The sequence below is a fragment of the Temnothorax americanus genome, unplaced genomic scaffold (assembly GCF_048541705.1).
Source record: "Temnothorax americanus isolate GAGA-0224 unplaced genomic scaffold, ASM4854170v1 Scaffold19, whole genome shotgun sequence".
Lineage (NCBI taxonomy): Eukaryota > Metazoa > Arthropoda > Insecta > Hymenoptera > Formicidae > Temnothorax > Temnothorax americanus.
The window spans coordinates 1,661,085-1,686,285 of NW_027509329.1; the positions used below are offsets into that span (position 1 = coordinate 1,661,085).

The window sequence follows — 25,201 nt, forward strand, 5'->3', positions numbered from 1 at the left end:
GAAGGAAGCGGGTATATAAAGACGTATAAAGACACGAGGATGTAGGTACGCGCGTGTCAGGGGAAGCGCCGAACGTTTAGTCGGACTGTCTGACTGTAACGTTTGTCTGACTACAACGGCTGTCTCCACTGCCCGCGTGCTGCGCGCAACGCTATATGTATTGCGAAATTCGGCATGATTTAGGGAGATAAAAAAATTGTAAACGCAAATATTCTGCATTAATATCTTCTTTCAAGATTATTTAATTCAATTGAAAATCAGATTTGAAAAGTTTTGTATAAGGTTGTTTATTATATATAGTTAGATAGAATAATTTGAGGAAAAATGGTTTGGACTATTAATTTAAGATCTGTTAGTATAGAGAGAGAAATGTAATTAACGAACAACATAGTCTAAACTGATAAGCTGCATGACACACAATTGTGCACACAGTCTACTGGAATATTTGCGCGGCATTAACGGATGTATTGTGAGCCCGCTGGCAATTGAGCGTGAAAAACAGACGGAGATAGTGTTATTGTATTATTGAGATGTAAAGAATGTCTTTATTACGCGCTTATGAATGACAGAAAAAATTTGCTTTTACGAAAGTACGCATAATGAGGATTAGAAACTTTTATTCTCAGAAATCAAATGCTCGCACTTTGCGGAGCATCAGTGTAATTGGCCCTGATAATAACTATTAATTATGCATACATGATGTAAACTCTACAAAAGGCTTTATAAGACGATTATAAAACCAATGTCATTCGCATTGATTTTATCAGCGTGTCTTTATAGCCAGAAGCTTTTCTTATTATCGCTCTTTAATCAAGTTTTCTGATTTCATACACGAATTATAACATTTCGGGAATATCAACGGAGTTTTATAAATTCAACACACAGAGGATATTTTCAAAGTGTTAAAAATTAGTAATTCTAATAATCAAAAACTTGAAATTGTCGACTTACCGAGCGAAGAGATAAGATTGCCCCAGAGCTCGGCCGTCTGCCACGCCAGGAAGAAGAAGCCGAAGAACCGTACGACGATGGCGTCGACTGGCTGGTCGGTGATCTTGGCATAGACCCCGCCAACCTGCGTCAGATACGTGGCCTTAGCGGCCCACATGGGCGCGGCGCCGAGACCCAGGAGCACGCCAGCGGGTACCAGGGTGTAGAATTTCGGATAGAACTGCGAGCCGATGTACGGCGCGTAGCACAGCATGGACAGACAGAGGGTCCACTTGACGGTGAGCCTCTTGATAAGGAAAGTGGGCACGAAGATGCACGAGAGCACCAAAGCGGCGTAGATGGCCGAGAGCGAGACGGTACCCAGGCCGTCGCTGGCGTTGATCGACGACTGTAGATTCGCCGTGCCCTGGAACGCGGTGAACTGCACCATGAAGGCGATCGAGACGGTGCCGATGTTCTTCAGGATACGCCACTTTTCGCCGCGCGACAGCTTGAATTTCCGCGATTGCGTGTCGTCGTCCGCCGCCGGGAACTGCGGCTTCTGCGGCTCCGGCGGTATGCCGTCGGTGCCGTCGTCCTTGTAACCCTCGTTCCTGTAACCGACCCCGCTCACGGTCACCGTGTAAACCGTGTCATCACCGCCGCCACCGCCGCCGCCGTCACCGCCGCCGCCGCCCATACTTCTGCCACCGTCGTTTTGCGACGCCACCATTTTACGTGTCGGCTACCTAGAAATGGAATTACGTTTCAGATGTTGAAAGCAGCTCTAATCATTTTATTTCTTCAAAGGCTACGCAGCATTCGCTGTAAAACACGTTGATGCGGTCAATACGAATAAAGCATTCTGGCACATAGATGACGTTTCGATGGAAAGTGCAACCAGGTAAAGGACAAGTTGTAATCTTTTGTTGGCCAAGATTGATGATAGATCTGTGATATTGGCATAATAATTGACGACGCGGAATATTACTAATGTACGTTAAAAATATGTGTCTATCGCTTTTCATAAAATAAACAACTGTTTTTATATATGTTATAGGTGTGTGTGTGTGTGTGTGTGTGTGTGTGTGTATATTGTAAAAACATTTAAAAATGTCCCTAAGTCTATAAATTCTCAATACCGTTGCAGCCGAGGCTGAAGATACTCAATAAAAACGTTCTTGGGTGAGTACCTGTGATTTACGCGCGTCCACATTAAATGAGAGTTTCGTCACCGTTCTTGATGCGTATAAGACGCACACAATTATACGAGATTATTCATGTATACAGAAATGCACGTACATCAATATGCCTTTATGCACTACACAATGATAATATGATCGCGTATATTGTTTCCTGTGCCGCTGCTTTATCAGATTGCCGCCTCGGTTCTGCGCATCGCGTATCGCGTGCGTCAATTTATGATTTATGCAGTTGCGACCTATTTTTAAATACTAATTTCTGATTATAGTATTTTATTTATCTACACCAATATATTACAATATATCTTCTTACTTTTTGCGAAATTTCATTATGATTAAAAATAACCAAATAAAATTAGTAGAATAAATTTATAAAAGAAAACAATGTTTTCTTTTGGAAAAAACAACAACAACAACAAGATTAAAGACCCGTACAATTTCTCAATCCAAATCGCGTTTTATCGCTTTTATTGCATTAGAATTCTCAAGTGATAAACAAATGTAATATAGAGAAAAACTAAGATGGAAAAATTTGCTTATCAAACCATTAATCCGGTTACTTGGCTATTACCTGTCTCACGTTTTTCCCACTAATTTAATGAATGATTTTAGCGCAATGTAGCACGCATAGAATACGTAACTTAGTATTAAGTACAATATTGTAATACGCTATATATATATATTAGAACCAATTCTTGCATATTTATGACTTTCTCGCAGCTACTGCTATCGTAAACAAGAATCCGCGATCGCACGGTGAACACGGCATGACAAACTGCAACCTTTCGAGAGAGAGAGAGAACGGCAAGGCTGCGTAATCTTTAAAGCAGGTCTACGGCGCGGGCGCCTCGTTATGTGTAATATCCGCGTGAGTGGGTACGAAAATATTAATCAGTCGCCAGGTGTGTATGCTAATTATGAGTGACTGTCGCGAGTGACGGACGATCTTTCGCTATGATCGAGAAAGAGCTTGTAATTATGCACGCGTTGCGTTGTTCTTGAGAGGAAAAGATCAGAATAAACTGTTATAATTATCTTTGTCGTACTTGCATCTCCTACATTGCAATTTTTTAAACACAAACTCCATATCAATTACCATCCTTTGAGAAGATAAATCAACCTAAAATAATAAACTGCAAATGGAAGCAATAATATTAAATCACTATGACAAGATTGATTTTGCATATACGTTTAGTGAGAATGCAACGAACAGACACGCATACATATGTATTTTTGTGATGCACGCGATCAGCGAGATAAATTAGCATTCCCGCTGAAGCAAGTGAAAAATCTTGTATATATATATAAACTTGATATAATATATATCAAATAAAACGAAAGATGAACACAGCAAATATATGCAAACATGTGCTTTTGCGATTAATGCTTATATATTTGAATATATTAAATTATGTATAATTGAATTATGATTATAATTATTTATAACATTCAAATTGATATTAACACAAGAAATAATTAATTTTACCAAGTGAAATAACCAATTTTACAGTTTGTATATTTTTATTTGATTTACGGATACAGCTCCTAATATATTGAAATTTGGAGATCAAATAATGGATATTATGATGAAATAAAAAATATTATGCACCTCTATGTCGGAAGACCATGTATCAAGGCGAATGTAGAACGCAGTCGATTTTACTTGACTTGTACGTGCTCGACGTGATCTTTATTGAGTGTGATTCTCTGAACAATCGCCATATCTCCCGCGCGATAAAAAGCGATTGCTACTCGCGCCCGTGATAATTTTACCGCCGACTTTTTCACGAGTAAAAAGCATGTCGGACCTGTCTAAGGCCGCGCCGATGCTAATCAATTTACTCGGAAGAAAAAATTATGCGTGCGTTATGCAAATAATTGTCCATACGCCGATTATTACAATTGTGTAAAGAAAACAGATATTCCGCAATTATCGCTGTTATATATTTCTTTGAAGGTGGCGTTTTTGCAAAACGATCATAACTTATTCGGCACACGATCGTGTGCCAGATAGTTTTATTAAAATTGCGCCGTTATACACACACGCGAGTGGATTTATTTAAACCGCAAACGTGACGAATCGTGCCTCTATTCTGTTGCATCACTATAGCAGTGAAAATTATGCGGTGCAGAGATAGACACGCTTCGTTACAACGTCAAAATAATCAACGTGACGGTTTTCTACACTCTTGTTGCAAGGCACCAGTCGGTCGCTGCACGCGTGGGTATTTTATATACGGCGACAAACACACAGTAGAGATTATTACGGAAGATAAAATAATTGTCAAGGTAAGTGGCAAAATTGACTAGATAAAAAATAATGTTCTTCTCGCGTGACATCTTTTCCGAGAAGCTTTTAATGTAGTTTTGAAAAATCGCTATTTTACAAATAGAGAATTAAAATAAAATTTTTTTATTAAAAAAATAAAAAAGATATATATTTAATAACAATATATTTAATATATTTATAATATTTAATTTTCACATATTATATTATATATATATATATATATATATTATATTAAATATAAAAAAAACTATAAATATAAAAAATATTAATATTTTAAAATATAAAATCTTAAATCAACCTTACGTTATGAGATATATGGGTTAAAAAATATTTCTCTACGCGTTATCCGATTTCTCTTAAATGTATGAATCAGCTTTGACTGTCATCATAATTCTACGCGAATCACAGAAATTCATTGAAAGAGATCCTTTTCGCCTAAGACCATAATCACGTATCTCGCCGCGTGTCTTGTCTCTCTTTTCTTCGCAACATTTTTCAGAAGCGCAAAATTTTTCGGTCCCCGCTGTGAATATACGATTAGAAAATGTAAAGAGAGATCAAGTCGACGATTTATCTTACGACACGTTAAATCCCCTCAAAAAATCCCGATCGTGAAAATGGATTGGCTGACCCAGCACCAGAAACCGGTGGAATTAAGGTATTCGCCGGTAAAAGCCGGTTTGGATCGGTTAGATCCGTAATATATACATTTAGTGTCGACGACTGGAGGCATTCCGCTCGAAGGCCTATAAATCGGTATAATCGCATAAATCACGCCGAACAAGTGGACCGTCGTGAGGCTCCGCGATGTTAGAAAAAAGCGCTAATATATGCGGGAGCTCCTGATGCGAATTTGAGAGACGACGAATAAATATCGCAGATGTAACCTATCCATTTCCTACAAGAGGCGCATACATGTTACAACAACGCAATAAAATCTATTCTATAGGCCTTACAAGTCCCTCTTCGGTTCAGCTGGAGAAAGATGCGTATCTCGCAGTATGAGATGGGCGACCGCGGCGATTATTCAATTTCAAGACGATGTCGCGCGCTCGTAGGACGGTACTGTGATGAAACGTCTAATTACCTTGACATGTTTCCCCGTAAAAAAAAAAAAAAAAAAAAACAGAAGACACGGACGGTGTTTAGGATTTTTTTTCCGCGTGGCAGCGCGATACTCTATGCAGTTACTATCCGTCAGTGACGAAAACTGTGATTGCCACAGACGCGAGTTCATGAGACAAGACATTTAGTATAACCGAGCCGGGCCCGTTTGCGTTTGTCCCGTTTTCTCCGACGTCTTCCGTCATTTTTGCTAAATTTACATCATCCATAAAACACCGGTAAGTTGCTAGATCGATACTCTCACTGGTCTCTTCGGAAACTTTTCTCAATTATACATATATGATCGTCGTCCGTAAAAATATCTCGACTCAGATTGAAAAAGGCGCAACGCCTGGCTGATAAAAGAGCGATCGTTTTATTCGAGTTCCAGTAAGATGGTTTTTTAATTATTCTTACCTTGTCATTAAGCGTATCGTTGGCGGATCAAGATTTACCGTAATTACCTAGCAGGATATAATCTCCGACAATAGTCGCGGTATTGTGCGAGCGCATAATGGTCGAGAACGCACGCATCATGTACACAAGTAAACTTTTAAATATTCACCGCAAGGACAGGTAATATCGCCTTCGATCATCACTTCTTACCTCGAATATTAAAATGAATAAAGACAACCGCGTCCGTAAAAAATCCTCAAGCTCTCGTAAGATATAAAATAAGACATGATAAGTCGTCTCACGTTTAATCTAATTGTTTAAGCCCTAGCACTTAATAATATTAAAAAGCGACAGGTTTTAAATCTAATAAGGAAGAAAAACGCTTGAAAATCCTACGAAAGATATGCAGTTGAAAAGAAAATGAACTTACAAACAAATAAATGTTAGCAACAAATGTGAAATGCAAATGTGTTTCAAGGTCGATAAATGTTGCAACACGAGCATTCGTTGCGAACAAGAGAGAAAAATTGCCAAGACTGATTCTAAAAAATTGCAAAACGACTCGATTTCCTCATTATATAATGTCGCTTTATAAATATATATACTATATAATCGCTGGCGGTGATTCTTCAAGCCCCGGAGATGTCATCGCATGATCGCCTAGCGAAACGGCGCGTTTCTTCTTCGAGGCGATTGGGAATACAAACGAATAAAATTTTTTTCTTCTCGCGCGGTGAAATCGAACGCAGGCGGGAGAGCATCGCATCGTCGCGAGAAATGGGATGGAAAAAAATTCCATTCGCTTTGCACTTTCGAATCGCGCGAGCAGACGTGCCGATTGGATTTAGTTAGAGCCGGGCGTGAGAGTTACATGTGGACGTCCTTGCGAATAACCTCAGAGACGCCGTTTTGCGCCAGCTTTTGCCGTCGCCAGCAGCTCTGTTAAAGCTTAAAAAATTTTAATTCGGTCGATTTGAATCGACCCACGTATTGCTTTCCGTCTCTTCCTCTCTGCATTCAACATTTTTGCAGGATTGATAACTTACGCGCAAGTTGTATAACAGTATACATACGAGGCTGAATTTACATGAGCTAGAAAAACTTGAATATATTGACGAATAATCTTTAAAAATCTGTTTACAAATTCCTGTCTTTTTATATTTCTTATTTCAATAATTTAAATTTAATCTATCGTAGTAGATAAAATACGTTCCATTTAGATCAGCTTAACAAATTCAAACTAAAATCTATCATTTTATCTATCATTAAGTCACTATAAAAATAACGAAAATTATGCAAAAAAGAAATGTATTTCCTTTTTATGTTTTCTGTAACAACGTGCACTTAATTTATTCAACTGTGATACATGTATAATAATATCGTTTTCTTCTCTAGAGAGTTCTGTAGAGTGTAACTATAATCTTACCGTCGTCAGTGTTCCATTTTCTCGTTTACGTAATTCCCATCGTACGAGCGAAGCGATTATTTCGTGAGGCCGCGTAGCAAAAGTAAATATACGAATGCGTCTGTGTGTATCTCCGACATTATGGCACGTGCATGATTCTTCGCGAAATATACATGCGATCGTGTATACGTTACGCGAGTCCTTTCATGGAAAAGAATATACACTGAAGTACATAGATAAAACGTATACTCTCTCGGAAAAATGTCCAGTTCTGTACGTATTATCTTTACAGTCACATCGATAATCAAGCGGAAAATGGGGAGGGGGGGGATCGCAAACTCTCATCACATGGGGAAATAGAGAATAATCGGCATCATAATGATCGATAATATCTGCCCAATTACCATTGACATTTGCGGGATTGAATGTCATGTCGATCCTGTGTACCTGGCGTAAAGCAAAACACCGCGAATTATCGCGTCTGCGTCTTGTCAAGTCCGATAATTTACACGTGCGCTTCTTAAACCATGGTAATTGAAGCGAATTACAAAGCGAATCGAAGTGGATTATCCGTTTGATAATCGTACGTAAATAACAATCTCTATTCTCGTCTGTAGTAATCCTCACCCAAACTAATCATTGAAACGATCGATCGCAGGCAAAAATGACTATAAAAAACTTTAGAAAAGGCTTCGATATATATATATATATATATATATATATATCGAAATATATATTTTAAATAAATAAAGAAAAATATTTTCCATTGTTGGAGGACCAACTTGTGTACATTAATTACTAAATTTGCGAAAAAAAATCTCTCTCTCTCTCTCTCTCTCTCTCTCTCTGTCTCCCTCTCTCGATATAGTTAACCCTTACGTTTGTCTTCGCAATCTTGTTAACGGTGCTCAGATGGCACGTATATACGAGGGTGCTTGTAGATTCGCATGTCGTCGATGTAATCAACGTGAATGCGTGACCGGCCGTGCGCCATGCCGTGACACGTGTCACGACGTGCATCGCAATTAAACGGCGCTTACGAGTAATCGACCACTCCTTGAGAGTGCCCCCACGTCTATTTCAAACGACTATTCTCGAGCATCCGTCGTCGGTTTTTCCACCATTCGCGTATTCTATACGAAAATCGCGAAATACAGGGAGAAGAATATTAAGTACCCGAGAGAATGTAACGAGCACGTATACTACAGAATGCAAATGAAGAGAGAAATGAAAATGTGACGGTAAGACGTTACGCGCATGCAATGAATCTCTCAACGATGGAAAAATCTTAAAGATAAGATAAACGAAAGCAGATAAATAAAAAATTCTGCTATATATCATAAACGAGGTGCCGTTTTAACGGCCGTCGGACTATTTGGAAGTGTCGATTGATTACTCATTAAGCCGACCTCGATTATGCAACGGTAGAACGCAGCGCACGATCCGCGTTCGTCCGGTTTCGCCAAACTGTCATCGACGTACATCACCGAAAAGGCGATGTCGGTGATGTATTGATATAATAATTGATACAATGCTCGTCTGGGTGGCGAAGCTAGCTACGGAGCAAGGATGTTATTACATACATCTTATTATTTTCATGTGCGACATAATTAGTATATGCCATACTATCTTATACCACATTTTTGCATATCATTTTCTATAATTTCTCTCTTTACCGTAAAAAAAATTAACTAGACCGTTTTATTGCTCTTAAATAATTACTCTTAAATAAACAGAAAAAATTTTGCCGTCGCATTGTCTCACACCCAAACTCTTACAATCAGCGGCGAGGCTGCGCAATGCACACATCGCTGACTCAGCGCGGTTATCAGTGGATTATTAACGGCTACGTACGGCATTCGAGAATCGTGAGCTTGATATTAAACGCGGTAGTCGATTATCCATGAGCGTACGAGGCACTCGAAGTCAATATGTCAGAATGATATCGGCATAAACATTTCTTTCAATCGTCGGCGTAATGTATGCTACTATTCGATACATGAAAGTACATTATACCTAATAAAAGAAAAATCTATATGTATTATCAAGTTCATGTGTATATACTCATCACATACGCTATGTAAAAATTAATTGTAAAAAAGTTAATTTCCGAGATTAACTTTCGAGATTGATTTGTAAGTTGATGTGTGACTATATCATGGAAAAATTGCTTCCTCATAAAGGAAGCTTTGTGATAGTAAAAAAAAATTTTTTTTCGAGATTTTAAAGGAAATAGATTTAGAATGTTCTAAAATGTCGAGAAATTATATTAGTATAGAAAATGACCGGAAGTATGTATGTATGTGTGTGTGTGTTTTGCACATGCACAAATAGAGTATCATAGAAAGTATGTTCTCCTCCAGTTTTATTAGAATTCGTCGACCGGTATGGATTTTAAGGGGATTATCATTTTTCAGAAAAGCGTGTTTTACGCTATATAGCTTTCTCAATATTTGAGATATCGATCTATTTCTAATTCTATTATATTTTTCAGTTTTTTCTACCCCTATATTTCATATATATATATATATATATATATATATATCTTTTTAAGATTTAGTTAATTAGTTCTGGAGTTACAGACGATTAAAATTTTGGAGAATCCGTACATACATAGAACCCTTATAAAGTTTAGTCTAATCATCCAAATTTCAAAGAATTATATATGAAATAGGGATAGAAAAGACTGAAGAATATAACAGAATTAGAAAAAGTTGCCAATAATTAATACTAAATTGTCCAAAAACATCATTTGTACACTTTTTAGGTATAAATCGGTAACTCCTTCATCGATCATTGTCAAATTCAACACCAACCTATCTTTAATGATACTCTATTCATAAAAAAAGTGTGTAAGTTTCGATAAGTGTGCATATACGATAATTATATACGAAGCTAGGTTCACATAATAGATGTCATTTTAAGAAGATATTAATCTATAAGAAAATAGTACACAAAGATTCCGGATATTTTTATTCAGAAATTAAGAAAATGGATAATAAAAAGAAAGAAATTGAAGAATTTAGAAAAAACAAATTTAAAAAAGTTATATAAATATAATTTAATTTTTTTTTAATAAAAAATAATATTCTTTAAATTCTTTAGTTTTGGATGATGGTATGGACGAGAAACTCGTTGAAGTACTCATAAAATATGAAGAAACTGTAACATTGGATAAAACTGGTCATAGATGAAATATTTCTTGAAATCGTAAAAGAAGAGGCAAAGAAACGAAAGCTTGTAAAAGAAAATAAAAATGATGTCGAAATAAATTTCCGAAAAAAGCAAGAGGAACAGAATAAAAGCTTCCTCATAGAGGAAGCTTTGTGAGCGAAGGTTTCTACTTGCACACTTAAAAACTATGAGGAAGCAATGTACAGGTTTCTACTTGTTTATTAGTTTTCTAATAAAATTCTTCCATGACATAAAATATAATCTTTTATATTAAACCTTTTCATTCTAAGAGAGAGAGATTATAATTTCACCGAACAATAATGTATATAATAAAAGAAGAATAATGTAAAACTTTTGTGCACATGGAACGTGTAACGTATTAAATTTACCGAGCCATTATAGAATAAGCAACTAACAAAAGAATATTAAAAAAATATAATAATATTATATAGTATATAAATTGCTAAGATCGCTTAGATATACATACATGTTAAAACATTGGAATTAAAATTAAAATAGTGGTCAATGTTTTTGATCGCTCAAACTGCATTCAGCAAATAAAGTATAATTTGTAACAACATTGGTACTTATTCGATATGAAACTGATTACTCTCGAGCTATCCTCAACCAAGAAGATACCGCGATATCCGCGTTTCTTGGCATCATCGAATCTGCCGATCGAACTCTCCAAAGGCAATGACCGCGCGTTAGTTGCTCTATCATCTAGAACGGAGAAGAACTTTCGACTTTATGCTCCATGAATTTTGCATTACGTCGCTTAATTCGACGATTTAATTTAATTCAAGTTCCGTATGTGTGTGTTGTGCTAACAGCTTATAATAATCTTATCTATAGAACGTCGTTTGATTCGAGACATTCTAGCAATTCTAACAATTGAAAAAGAACCTTTCACATATAAATGTCTATTTGATTAATTATCTATCTAATGCGTCATTATTGATGTCTCAAAAAATCACAGTGAAAAACACCCATATGCACATGGATTTAGAGCGAACCGGACTGTAGTCTGTGGTCAAGACAAGGTCAAGGTACCGGCAAAGCGGCTTGACCGGCATTCAAATCTCTTTCCGTTTCCTCCGCCTTTCTCCCTTCCTCTTACTATCAGATACTCTAAGGCTCACTCATACCGTACCTGTTAATACTGCCAGAGTGCACTTGGATTCCGCGTAAAGATGTAATTTTGTAGTTATAGATATTACACACGACCATAAAGCGGCTATATATATAAACGCGATTTCGATATTTTCCGTATTGTTGCACTATATGAAAGATAACGCACCTACATTTTTATGAGAGACGCTAAAATGCTAATAATTCTATTTGTCCTCTAGCTAAGCTAAGAAATTAGAAATATTATATTCCAGACAGCACAAGTAATATTTCTCGCTACAAATTGAGATTAATTGTACATAAAAATTAATAGAATAACAATAATATATTGTTATTATATACTAAACATAATAATAATAATAATAATTATAAAGTTTAATTTGTTTAATATTATACGAACGATTTTTTTTGAAGAATTAACAACTTTATGTAGCGTAAATATTGTATTAGAAAAAAGTGTGCGATTTCTGAGAAGTCGTAAAAAACTACGTGCTCCTACATACAAGAGTAAAATTCTTTAATGGTATATACACTTTCGCGTCGTTTCGTTGGGAGTCTATGAACGTCTCTCGGGCAATCTGGGAAGGCCGTGGCGGCGAATCGAGGCCACAACACGCGCAAGTAAGCGCGCAAGAGAATCTACTTTTTAGAACGCGGCTATTTGCACAGGACGTATATGCGACCTGTCCCGAGGCGTTATTAAATTGCTGAGGCAACGTTTTCCCCGTTCGATCCTCCCGGCGCGGCGGTGTCTATATTCGATTTGATTGCTCAATCCGATATAATCGTGCGCGCGTTTCCGGGTGAAGCGAAAGGGAAGAGCGCGACGCCGATCCGGTAAAACAGAGAATCTTTATAAAATTATCGGCCTTGGACGGTCATTATTGCAAACAAATTATTTGCGGACACCGCACAAAGAGAATTTTCTCTTAAAATTTACCCTGAAATCATGGTATGGTTGTGAGACAACATGTACCACCAAGAATTTTATGCGAGCTATTCTGATTAATATCCACCATAATAAAAAATATTAATATCTATTACATTAAAATAATATAAAATATGTTTGATTAATTTTACTATTGTAAAATATATCTGGGAAATTTCAATATATTTTCAAAATTTACTAATTTGCTTGGTAATTTTTATCACGTTGTTTGTAAAATGTCTTTTGCATATTTAAAAAAATCCTTGGTTGCCAAGTTGTCCCAAGTTTGTAGTGAATTTAAGGGTAAAATATATAACAAAAAATTCTCTCCGTGCACGTGCCAATTTCTCGCGGGTTCATCGTATATCTCCTTGTCGCAACAGTCTTCCGAATCGTGCGCGCTCGCCCTGATCCAGTTTTATGTTCACGTGCATATATGATAAATACAAAAAACATTCCTATCATGAAAACCGTGCTTTTCATAACTTTAACTTGCACATTAACGGATAACGAATCTATGTTGTCTCATGAATTTAGTTTTGTATATATTCTGTTAGATATTGTATATATTTTGTTATATTTTTTATAATTTTCAATATTGTAATATATAAAATATTAATATTAATAATTTTTATAGCAATAAATATTATGCAAGATTATTATGTAAAAACTTGAATTTGAATGCGTTCAAATTTACATTTATCAAGTTACGTGAGTATATAGCGAAGCCAGAAAAAGTATGTTGATAATTATCTGCGAAAATAATTTGTAATATTATGGTACCCTCTAACTTCATGAAATAAAATTCATATTTTTAGTTCCAACGTTTATTATAGATTTCGAAAGACCGAGGAAATTAACAGGATATGCATCATCTTTGCTTTTTACGTGCACAGTAATTTAAGCGATATAGCGATTATATAATATCCAACTCGATGAAACAGTTTACTAATGATTCTTGATGACAATAAATGCGCTGTTATGTTCGCGAAGTGATTAGAAGTATCCGGTAGAAGTTTTCTATCGACTCAGTAATTTTTCTCCGGCACTTTAAGCGATCATTGTATTTACGGAAACTACGTATGTATTTAACACAATCGAGATGTAAATTAAAATAATAAGTAGTACCCTTTAGCAACCGCAACTTTGTTTTTTAATTGACAGTTCCGAATTAATATTTTACGATTAAACAGAAAAGCTGCAAAAATAAATTGTAAGATTACTTATAAATTCACAGTGAGCATTAAATTCACGGTATAAATTCACGTATATTTTTTTCTTATCTTCTTTCACGACTATCTGTGCCTCTATTCGACAATCTATGATGTCTCACGGAAAATACTGCGTAATATTAAAACAAACGATATTATTCGAAGAAATATCGATCCAGAATTAAGTATCCATTGATTGAAGAATTCATTAGTTGCCACATTACGCGTTACATCATTGACCATCGGTGAGAAACGGAGATTGCACGCACAAGACCCGAAAGGGGCAATGCTTTCTTGGCGGATCAAATTGATCGATCAGATGGCGTCACGCATGTCATTAAGCGACTCGCAAGAAAGATAAACTGGTCTGTAACGGTAATCGAAACTCGTGACTGTTGACTGTTATCTGTTATCGATCAACGAAAAACGATCCCCTAATTAAAGAATCTTGCCAATCGTAATTGCCGTGGTATTTAATATAGAAAAAAATAGATATTTCTTTTTTAATGCGCGCGATGAAAGATCTCATCAAGAAATCACTGCGAACGTAATCATATTCACCGATATAATCAATGCGTAAACGAAATTGATCTCTTTAATATTACATAATATTGAATAATTTGCTTTAATTGAATCGAAATCGTTATCTGTTAAATGTTAATGCCTTCTGATTTTTCGAATCCTTTTGTCGATTAATAGGGAACGAAAGAAAAACTCCCCTTGCAGTGTCAGCTGACCTTCGACGCGAATTTCTACGACGCGTCATCTCTTTCTCCCGTTACACCCAGGGTCAGAGATGACACCGATCCATTGTATATATACACAGAGGCAACATGAAAGGACCTTGCGAAAAGAAAAGATGCCACCGAGCTACGCGCCGCTCGTTCGGCATGCGTGAGAAGCGCGCGCCATTCGCGCATGCAAATGTACGCCGCGGCCGCATCGCGGATCTTCCGAGGTTGATATTTGTCAATATTAATTACGGCGCGCACTTCTTCCCCAACCTTGTCCGTAAGTCAACGGAATCTTTACCAATCTTGCGAGATGGATTTCGATAAACTCACTTTATTGAAAAATGAAGTAGGTTTCTAAAGGGTATACTATACTTATTATTTTAATTTACATCTTGAGAATTTAAAAAGAAGCCAGATAGGTACGCCCTACAAATAATGCCGCTTTAAATAAGTAATGTGATTTCTCTCATGTGTGCGCAACATTTCAGAATCATTCAGTGACCGTCTAATTATAAATTTGGATGAAAACAAATATAGAAATATTTAAAATTTCCTTCTTGTAGCTTATTTTCACAAGAATAAGTATTGCAAAAACTAATTATAATTTATTTATCTAATTAGTTTGAAGAGAGTAAACTTGTATGTTTATTATTGTTTTTGCTATTGTCTGTTAAGCACTAGTAATTCTACGGACAACTTAAAATTTAATAACATTGCAATATAAAAGTCTGTGTCCGCGATGATATATATTACGTGTTATACTAAATACTCGCTTGTATATCACGTCCGGTCGCGGAAGAATTTTGCATTATTTATACACATGGAAGACTCAGCTGCGTTCACGCATTGACGTACTGCACCGTTGCGTTGATCGGCGTCAGCGCAATGTTGTACCAATTAAATTAGACTAACGTTGATTACAAACGACACTACGTTGGCTTTATTAGTAGCTTTCTCGAAGGCGTGTTCGCTCGGCATACCTCCGCGATTTCGATACACAAAGAACTGTGAAAGGCAAAACGCTGTTCGATCAGACTCTACTTATCTTAATAAAGATGCTTCGCATCGCTTTTACATCGCGCAATATCGTCGTATTAACACGCCGCATTATCAATTGTGACTAAACGCGAGTCGAGGAATATGCAGGAAATATAATTATGGCTCTGAACGATTTTCAACCATGCGGATCGTAATTATATTCGCACGCTAATGCCCAACACGCGTCTCCGAACACAATGTAGGACACGCGCAGAGCACGCGATAGATCCCCACTCGTTTTTCTAACAAAATTAATTTTCATACTCGCATTTTCATCCCGGCGCATCTTAATTCCGCCGTATCTGTGCGTGCAATCGCGAATTAAATATAGCAATCATATATATTTATATGCATCTCGTTATATAACAAGATTAGGGGCAAAACTGATCCGTCGAGAATAGAGTAAAATAATCCGTCCTAAAATATCTAATAAAAAAAAAAAAAATCTAGCGAGAGCGAAACCTGACATGAATAATCGCTCCGGAACTTCTGTCATACGAAACAATTAAGAACCGCCGATTAATTGGCGGTACGAGATTTTATACGAGCGCGCGCTGTCAATAATCCTATATCGATGTATCGGTATCAATGCCAATACGCTTGTATGTACATTATTTCGCCCATTCTTAGACACTTCGTTGCACCTGCATCTATTCGCCGTGTACTGACTGAGACGCGCGAGACAAACGCACGCACGTGGCCGGATACTATATTCGCCATGGTTTAGAAAGTCCGCGAAACGATCGGCTCGTGAATGTTACAACCGTTTCACAACGAATCACCTGGTAAGGTGTGCCTGCATCGATGTGCAGTCTTCACGTGGAAGAGCATAATAGATCACACACGCGAGGATCCTCAATGCAAAAATCTCTGATTCATTATGCACCGTGGCCACAGTGGCCAATCTTCTTCAACTCGATCGCACCCGAAGGAAAATAACTGTGGTTATTAGCACTTCTGTGCGAGAAATGTGTAAAACTAACTGTAAATGTAATAACCGTTACGCGAGATTTGTATGCCGCCTACTATTTGCTAAAGTGTGTGTACGCAAAATATCAAGTCTCAATTATCGAGATATGATGTTGACAAATAGAGATTAACGTTATTTCCTTTCTTATAGATCATACAATGATACGTTACATATATATATATATGAGTCTTTTCCCCCCGCAAATCTGTGTTTAAATTTTATCTTGAATTTCTAATTGGGTGCATACATAATTTAAATCCAAATATATATTATTAAAATTTAATCAACAAGTAACTTCATGTATACATAACACTCTTTAATTTAATTAAAAAGTAATTTTTATGAGTAGTCCGGAGACGTTGTCCGGAGAAAAATTAATAACATAGAAAAATGCCATATTCATTATCACCATATTCATTATCACAATTGTGCAATGATCAAAAGACCTTTGTCAAGAATGAGTGCATTAAAATGACGAATCAACGTAATGACCTAACCGTAAAATAAATTGCAGCGTTCTTAAATGCTATCTGTTGCACGTTAATAAAAGTAAATGTATGTTAAGTATGTAAATACTTAATAAAAATGATTAGTTACTGATGTGTATTGATGGATTAAACAGCGCATAAAATCTGTCATGCATTTTTTAATCTAGAAAATATCTCGAGGAAAATCTTGGGTTATATAATCTATTAAAATCACCTGCGGTTGTAAATTGGCACCACTAAGAAAATTTGTATTATTTCTAGGTTCCAAGTGCAAGGAATGAATTTCGACATCCGATTGTTTTAATAATACGTTACACGAGCGTATAGTTTTGTATTTCGGCGAGCTTGCACGGCATGTCAAGTAAACCGGAAAACGTAATGTTATCTCTACTCCTTAACTACGATGTCTTTAAGCGCACACGGCGCAATTTTATATCGCACTTGACGGTCATAAATGTCTTAACGATTTCGTCTGCTCCCGCACGCCTCTTGAACACATCACCGTTGAAGATTTCGTTATACATGTTTCTCATAATGCTCAAAGTATGAACGAAAAAAAGGAGAGATAAAGGAAAGACTATTCGAGCTATGTGCGATACGGTCGAGAACAAGATAAATCATTGTTATTCAGCGTCTGTGAATGTTGCGTATGTCGAGCAACTGAAAATCTTTACATTTCGGATGATTAAGAAAAGCGCGCGCTCGAAAACAGGAAGACATATACATGCGCACGTGGTGATTATACACATATGACTTCTAACATTTGTGAAAAATCGCTAGTGTATATTAAGCGTTCATTAGATGCTCTCATAACTCCATTCTGCCTCGTTACATTACCGCGCATCATATAGCGCACGTCTCCCTTACGGTTTCTGAAATATTTCATTATCCTTATCGCGGGTTTAATTAGTCATTATACCTGGTCGCCTCGCGTCGCTCGATATTACACGGACTCAGAGGCGTGGTCGTGCGATATTAATAGAAGTATAATTTATACAGAATGTGTGTTAGCGCAATTGGCCTTTCTGTTGATGTTAATACGCAGGCGAATGCTATATATCTTTTTCTTTATTGCAAGATCAATATAAAAAAGCCATTCAATGGAAATCGTTTGTGTGAAAAATAATGTATCTTATTGCTAATTGCAAAGTTATATATTTTCTCTTCGGTAAACTGCGAGACAAAAAATAATAATAATAAAGTATAGACAGTTCTTTTTTTTCACTTCTGCGACATCGAGGTTTAAATTTTTGCATATTGGAATTCCCACATTTCAATCCTGCCAGAAAAACTTTCGCTAGCGGATACGAAATTGTCATCTCACGAAGAGCGTATACATAATATCGCGAACAACAAAGAAAAATTCATTGTGCCTGCTAATGTAACATCTTTGTTGAAATCTTTGCTGATATTCTTATACAATGTGTCACACGATAAAGTAATCATACATTTCTTTAGAAAGGATCACGAGAGCTTTGCTCTTGCTGCATCCGGATGAAATATCGATGAAATTGACGGCGAATCAAAGTTCAGATCTTATGCGGTATGCAAAGTGAAATTAGTTAGGTGACAACACTTCCCGTAATTCGTCTTTAGTACAGAATTTCTAGCGTAATTTTACAATAGGAAACGTAATTGATATAATAGATTTTAAATACAATCAAATATAAACCACAAAATATGCAGACACATGACAGGTACTTCGTTGGATATCTTATAATATGACATGTAGCGGGCACAATTTTTTATTTATCGAATATACAACCGAGCGCGATATCATCTACAAGTCACGTGCAACTCTCTACATATATATCTATACGAAGTGAAAGCATTTACGAACATCTATGAATATATATTACAACGCAAAACCATTAATTACCTTCTTTTCTATTAAGTTACCTATCTTCTTTCCATATACATATATGCCTCTTTATTAAATTAAAATTTGGCGACTGATAAAATATTTCAAATAAATTAAATTATTTCTTCTTTTTTTACGCGAATCTGCAGAGATACTTTTTTTTATACACAACGCAGATATTATATTTACTACGTAAAAATATATATATATATCTTTGTCTTAATTATAGAATTAATATTCAATGTTTAATTTTTTAATTATTCTAAGTATAAAAATATAAACGTTGCACAATGCAACAATTCTCTTATGAGATTCTGAACGTAACCGTCATTTGCATCATGACGTTAAAAACAAACGCGATCTAAATTATGCAGCTCGATATAAACGTCGCGATGCTACATTATCGTAAAGCAAAGAGGGTTTATCTATTCGTTATCGAAAGTCTACTCCGAAACAATCGCGTAGAATAAGCGCAATCGCTGTATATTACGTTTTCTTAGCATCGAGTGTGTGCTATATATCTTGGAGCAATCGTAGCTCCACATCATTGAAACGAAGCGCGTTCGGTATCGCGGCCGCTTGTAAGCGATCGGACGTGCATATAAACCGTCCAAGATATAAAACTACGTACGAATTCCTTACTCCAGAGCGGCCAGATCCTTTTAACTCCACAATGTACGATATTTCTCAGAAAATATTACTTTCACGTTTGTAAGAGATAAAACATGAAATAAATGATCATACGAAAGTGACATGTTATCTTTTTTAAATCTATCTTTTACTGATATAAATAATTAGCATAATTGACAATTACGAATAAAATATCATAAAAAATTATATTCTAAAATTATATTCAATTATCTGGAGATTATATCACATTCAGATGTAATTCCATTTTTTTTCCAATTTATATTTATATTGCTGACAAACAAAAACTTGCCGTATGATGCAAAAGTCTTATTTGCCGCATTTATAATGCATCGATAAACAAAAAACAGAAATTACACATCTCGTAACGTAATAAATAGCAGCTTCATATAAAAATATTTTTGTATTTGTGTTGAGCCTCGCGAATATCGGAGCGTAATTTTCCAGCGCGATTTAAACATATGAAACAATATTATCATCGAGTTGCGTGGTTCGGTTCCAACGCGGAACGTTTCAATAACCTAATTTTGCACACTCGTGCCGGCCATAAATATATCTAATAATGAATATACACGCGTTATCCGTACGTATTCCCCATCGCGGTGATTCGACCTCCCCACTTTGGCATCTTTACTTTCTAAACGCGAGACAGAATTATCTTTCGTCCGGCTAAAACTCATTGGTATAGCGATTACGCGCGTGGCGCGCGATGGTGGTGCATCACACGAGAAGGGTTCACGACGGTCGGTTGGATAGTCGCCCTCTTCGCGTGCGAGCGCGCAACCCCGGTGAATCCCCCACAGTCACAATACTCACGTCTTAGCAAATCGATCGTTCGGATCAGCGACGATCTCGCGTTTCCCTTCGTCTCGCTGGACAGCGGGACAGGTGGTTGGTTCTCGCGAGGGGTTGTTCTATCGACGCAGCAGAGGGTAGGAAACCCCACGTTGACAGCCGTGGCTAGCCCCGTCGTTCTCGCCGAGGTCGGGCAAACGAATTGTCCTCTCTCGCGAATCGATCCGATTCGATCTCCGCGGTCGAGTCGAATTCTCGAAGGCACTTCGAAACGTGGTGGTGTCTGTCAAAGATGCGAGATCGCGGATCGCGCGAGGAGCGTGTTCGCGAATGCGCTCGTGGGGGAGGACGAAAAGAAACTACCTCTGGAAAACGCGTCCGAACAGTTCGGGGTTTCGGAGACAACTGAACCTGCCTGACTGTCGGCGGACTTTGGAATCGGTGAGCGGTTCGCCGTTCGGTTCTCGGTTCGCCGATTCTCGGCTCCGCGGGTTCGTATACGCGCGAGTCGCGGTCGTCGTTTTCTCTCTATACACGCGGCGCACAGTGCACCTTCGTTTGCTCCTACCCTACCTCCCTTTTCTTCTCCTCCGCCTCCTCCGCCCCCCCCCCTCCTCCTCCTTTCCATCTCCTCAAAACCCCTCTCTTTCTCGGTTTTGCTGTCTCCCCCGTGTGTCTCTTCTATGTCACTGGCCGTGCCGTGTCCGCCGTTCAAGTGAACAGGTATAGCCCCCACGGGGCACGCATTGCACGTGCGGATTAAATCTTGCACACGCACGAGACCAAAATCGCGGCGCCTCAAATCGCGTGTGTGGCACACCCGATGTATTTTCCCACCGTTCCTTCCCGTTTGTCCATTTTTTTCGAGCCCTCTTCTCGATTTCATTAAATTTTACCAAATAATTTCTTCTCCTCAATTTTATAAAATCACTTGATGAGAGATTATACAACGTAATCTATTTATAACTTATAAAATTGGCGTCATAAAAATTATTTCCAATGTTATGTAACTTTGTAATTGTTAATTCTCCTCGATTATTTCACAGACGTCATTTTCCTTAGTTTAATTCCGACATTCGCAGCTTTGTGACTATATCAATGCATTTATAACATGAAAATAAAAGAATACAAGTGTGTTTGTGCGATTATGTGCGATTATGATGGGTCGTTTTAGAATTAAATGTACATAATACATTACAATACGAAAATAATCCACAATAATTCAGGATAAGACGATTGAGGTAACACATAAATGACTTACAGCTGCCTTCGGAAACGTCATTATCCGAAGCATCAAGCGGAAAATAATAAGTCGTAAGATACGCGATTGAATGTATGCTTGATTACATCGGTCTACTTGAATGTGAAGTTTATTGTCGCGCGAATTTAAAAAAAAGGGGGGGGGGAACTCCTGTTAATTCAGAAAAATTAAAACAACCTAGGTCACACTTTCACGAACAGAAAAACGAAAGTTCTACACCGGTAAAATGGCTGCGTTTCACGTGTCACTGGGTCACTGTGTTTTCCAGCGGTGGAGAACTTTTTCCTCAGCATGTAGATTACTTTCGACAAAGCCGGCATGACAAAAGGCATTGCTCGGAGGTCAAGGATAAATAATTAAAATAGGCCGCGTTATTATAAAGTGCTCAATTAATTTTAGTAAGTCATATACTATTACTATATTATCACATATAGTATAAAAATTGCGTGACAACAAGGATAATAAAATATAAACGATGAAAATGATAATGACGTTTTAGCAATTTAAAACCAACGAATTTGCAGCAATACATTTCAAACAAATTGGAATATATTTGAAAATATATTGCCACTAAAAAGTTTGTACAATTTTCTCGCAATTACCACAAAGTATTCGTAACTCCGGAAGTGTGACAAATATTTTGCATAATAGATTTTATCACGAGGATCCAAATGTAAAAAAAAATTGCTGAAATAAAATTACAATTAGCTATGATTCGGTCGTTAGTCGCGCACAATAGTATGACAATTTAGTATAGATACTAACAATGCGTTAGTAAACGTTGAGATGGAAAGACATACCAGTCTCTCGAGGGAACGACGGGTCGCCCAGTAAGGCAACTTCTTACTGATTCGATGACTCGAAGGGAGACTAAGGTTCACCGGATCCTTCGCCACACGACAACACAATACGTTTTCTTAGTTAGTCATATACACCGTCCGCGAAGAGAGGCTTTTCCCGAGTTATCGGCGATGCCGCGACACGAACGCGCCACAGAAATTGCATTCGCCGATCGCGAGTTGCACCGTGTATCGCGGCCGCGCGAATACTCGGAGAATCCTGTTCGAGAGACAGTACTTGAAGATTCGTTGCCGCGTGACGTCACGCGAGACGACCTGGAGGCATCATCAAGTAGCGCTGGTATAGGCCATCGTCCCCCCCTATTTTCGGATTCGCGAGAGCAGATCTTTAAGATAAACCAAATGTGTGCATCAATTATCTTATCTAAACTGTCGAGAGAAAATGCACTGTGCCTGTTATCATTGTATACACAAGCGTGAGAAATGTCGTGCTTGTACGTCGCCGTTAGAGAATAATACGTATGCAAATATTTTTGTGAAATAAATATTTCTTTTAATAATATAATTTTTCCGATATATAATTGCTAATTTTAATTGATTGACCTTAATTAACTTTATCGATTATATAAATTCTGATGAAGAATTTATTATTATTTATTTATAATTCTACGACGCAATCTGATAGCTTCGGATATGACGTTAACGTGCATTATGATGCATTCGATAGCAGCTCGGTCACACATATCATTATTCATTATTTTCTGGTAGTTTCGTAACGTTCCCCTAAGCATAGTGATCTCCTGTCAGTCGTGCACGCTCATTATCTTTTGCTAGCGTACGCAGTTATTATTCAATTATATATAAGTCCCATGTAAGACTCGAGCTTCTTCATTTCGATCAGACAAAAATAGAATTACACACGAAAGATATTGATTTCATTCTCTTTTCAATTGTCATAAAATTTATTGTTGATATAACGATGCCTATCACGTGTCAAGCACGTGGGACATATCAGAAAGAATGGTATAACCGACTCTTCGCCGTACATGAAACACACACGTGAAACGATCAGATATACCATCAGTTTTTTCCATGGCACAAGGCTCGACAATAATCGATATTGGTGTATTGCGCCTAAATGCAAGGTGAAAGAGTTACTTGTTTTACATGCTGGTTGCGTACGCTACGTACTACTTCTCCTTGATTTATTGTCTTTCCTTGTCCTTTTCTAGTTGTTACCGTGGCATCGTATCAAGAATCGCTACTGCTCTTTAAACACCTGTAATTCTAATCGACCTAAGGCAACCGCGCACGTTCGCTTGATCGCGAGACAGATTGCATCGCGAGGAAATATCTTACTCCGTTTCAGTTCGTTATTAAGTATACTATATACAAAGTCTTTCAATTCTTACGCATCTAAACGTAGGTATCTTGTAATAAAAACTTGAAATAGTAAAATAAGAGAAAACAATGTGTCTCATATTGTAGCATGACAAATGTATATAATTTTTTAATCATATTAAAAATTGCTCTAAATTCATAATTTCTAATTTCATAAAAATAAATCTGTTATATAGTTTAAAGAATTGCAACAAAAAACTGAAAAGACACAATAAAATAATACATTATCTCTTTATGAGTTACTTTGACGCTCATTTAGCCGATTAGTCTCGTAATTCAAAGTTCTAGTCACAAATGACAATCAGTATCTTTAACATCAGCGCAATTGACAACTTTCACCGAACGAAACTGAAACGGAGTATATAAGATATTTCCTCGCGATGCTATCTGTCTCGCGATCAAGCGAACAATACTTTCTCCGTGACGTTTTTCAAGCCGATCGCCAGAAAAGACACGAGATTTTTAGACTAACGTCTATCTGCTCATTTATCGGATAGATTAATTTAATTTTTAATTTCGCCATTATTATCGCTGTGCAGATTTTGACATCGTGACTAGCAGCCGAAGTGTGTCACGTTGTGTCACACGTCAACATTACCAGTGCAAACAAATCATAAAAAAAGTGTTATTGTCACCAGGTAATCTGCATCAAATAAACTACTGTTTGAGAATTACCTCGGGTTTATCAGCAGTCAGTTATAAGTCAGTCCGAAAGAAGGACAGGAGCTTAGTGGCAATGAGCGAGAAATGGTATTCAAGAAATTTTCGCATAAATAACACGTCATAATAATCACATGCTAGTTGAATCACGCTCCGCATTGTGCGGTCGAGCGTGCGGCCAAATATGTATTTGCAACTTAATCGGCCACCCTTTGAAATGTGATTTTCAATCGGAACTTGATGAACCGATGTCTGTATCGACGATAAAATTGTCAAGGTGTCCACGATGGACGCTTGAATATCCTTGTGACAAATTTTTGGCAAACGAGTTCGTCATTCGCATATCGTTATAGGTGCGTTGTCCAGTGCTTTACCCGCGCGATTATCGATTGGTATACTGCGTTGTATAACTGGATGAGTCAGTTTCTCTCACTTTAACTGTGCATTGCATCGAGTTACAATGAAAAGAAATTTGCTTTTATTGTTGCTAAATTACAATTGCTTTCTTATTAAAATATCTTGGATTTTAAACTTTCCAAAAATTGAGCTTAATGTGAAAAAATTTATATACACATATATATTAAATAATAATATATATAAATTAAATTTTTATGACATTTTATATAGAAAAAAATTTCAAATCTCTTTCACAAAGTGAGCACTTATTTAATTCATATCGTAGATCTTGTAGATAAGTTTAATAAAGTGTTGTAAATAAGAATTAATTATAAATATGATGAAAAATATAGAAATTCATAAATATATGTAAGTTCA

The 25,201-nt window shown here is 37.0% G+C and overlaps 1 protein-coding gene across 4 annotated transcripts in view; it reads right to left on the reverse strand.

The window, feature by feature from the left end:
• Positions 1-25,201, reverse strand: part of LOC143896545 (UNC93-like protein) — a 67,982-nt gene that overhangs the window by 31,304 nt on the left and 11,477 nt on the right. Inside the window, exons 1-2 of one of the 4 annotated variants that reach the window (XM_077404482.1) lie at positions 22,367-22,605; positions 952-1,679 (exon numbers count right to left, since the gene is read on the reverse strand). In XM_077404482.1, coding sequence (XP_077260608.1) covers positions 952-1,663 — 712 coding nt within the window. In that variant the 5' untranslated portion in view covers positions 1,664-1,679; positions 22,367-22,605. Of the gene's footprint in view, positions 1-951; positions 1,680-20,326; positions 20,935-22,331; positions 22,606-25,201 lie in introns of those variants that run through there. The other 3 variants (XM_077404483.1, XM_077404481.1, XM_077404480.1) reach the window with 3 other exon arrangements.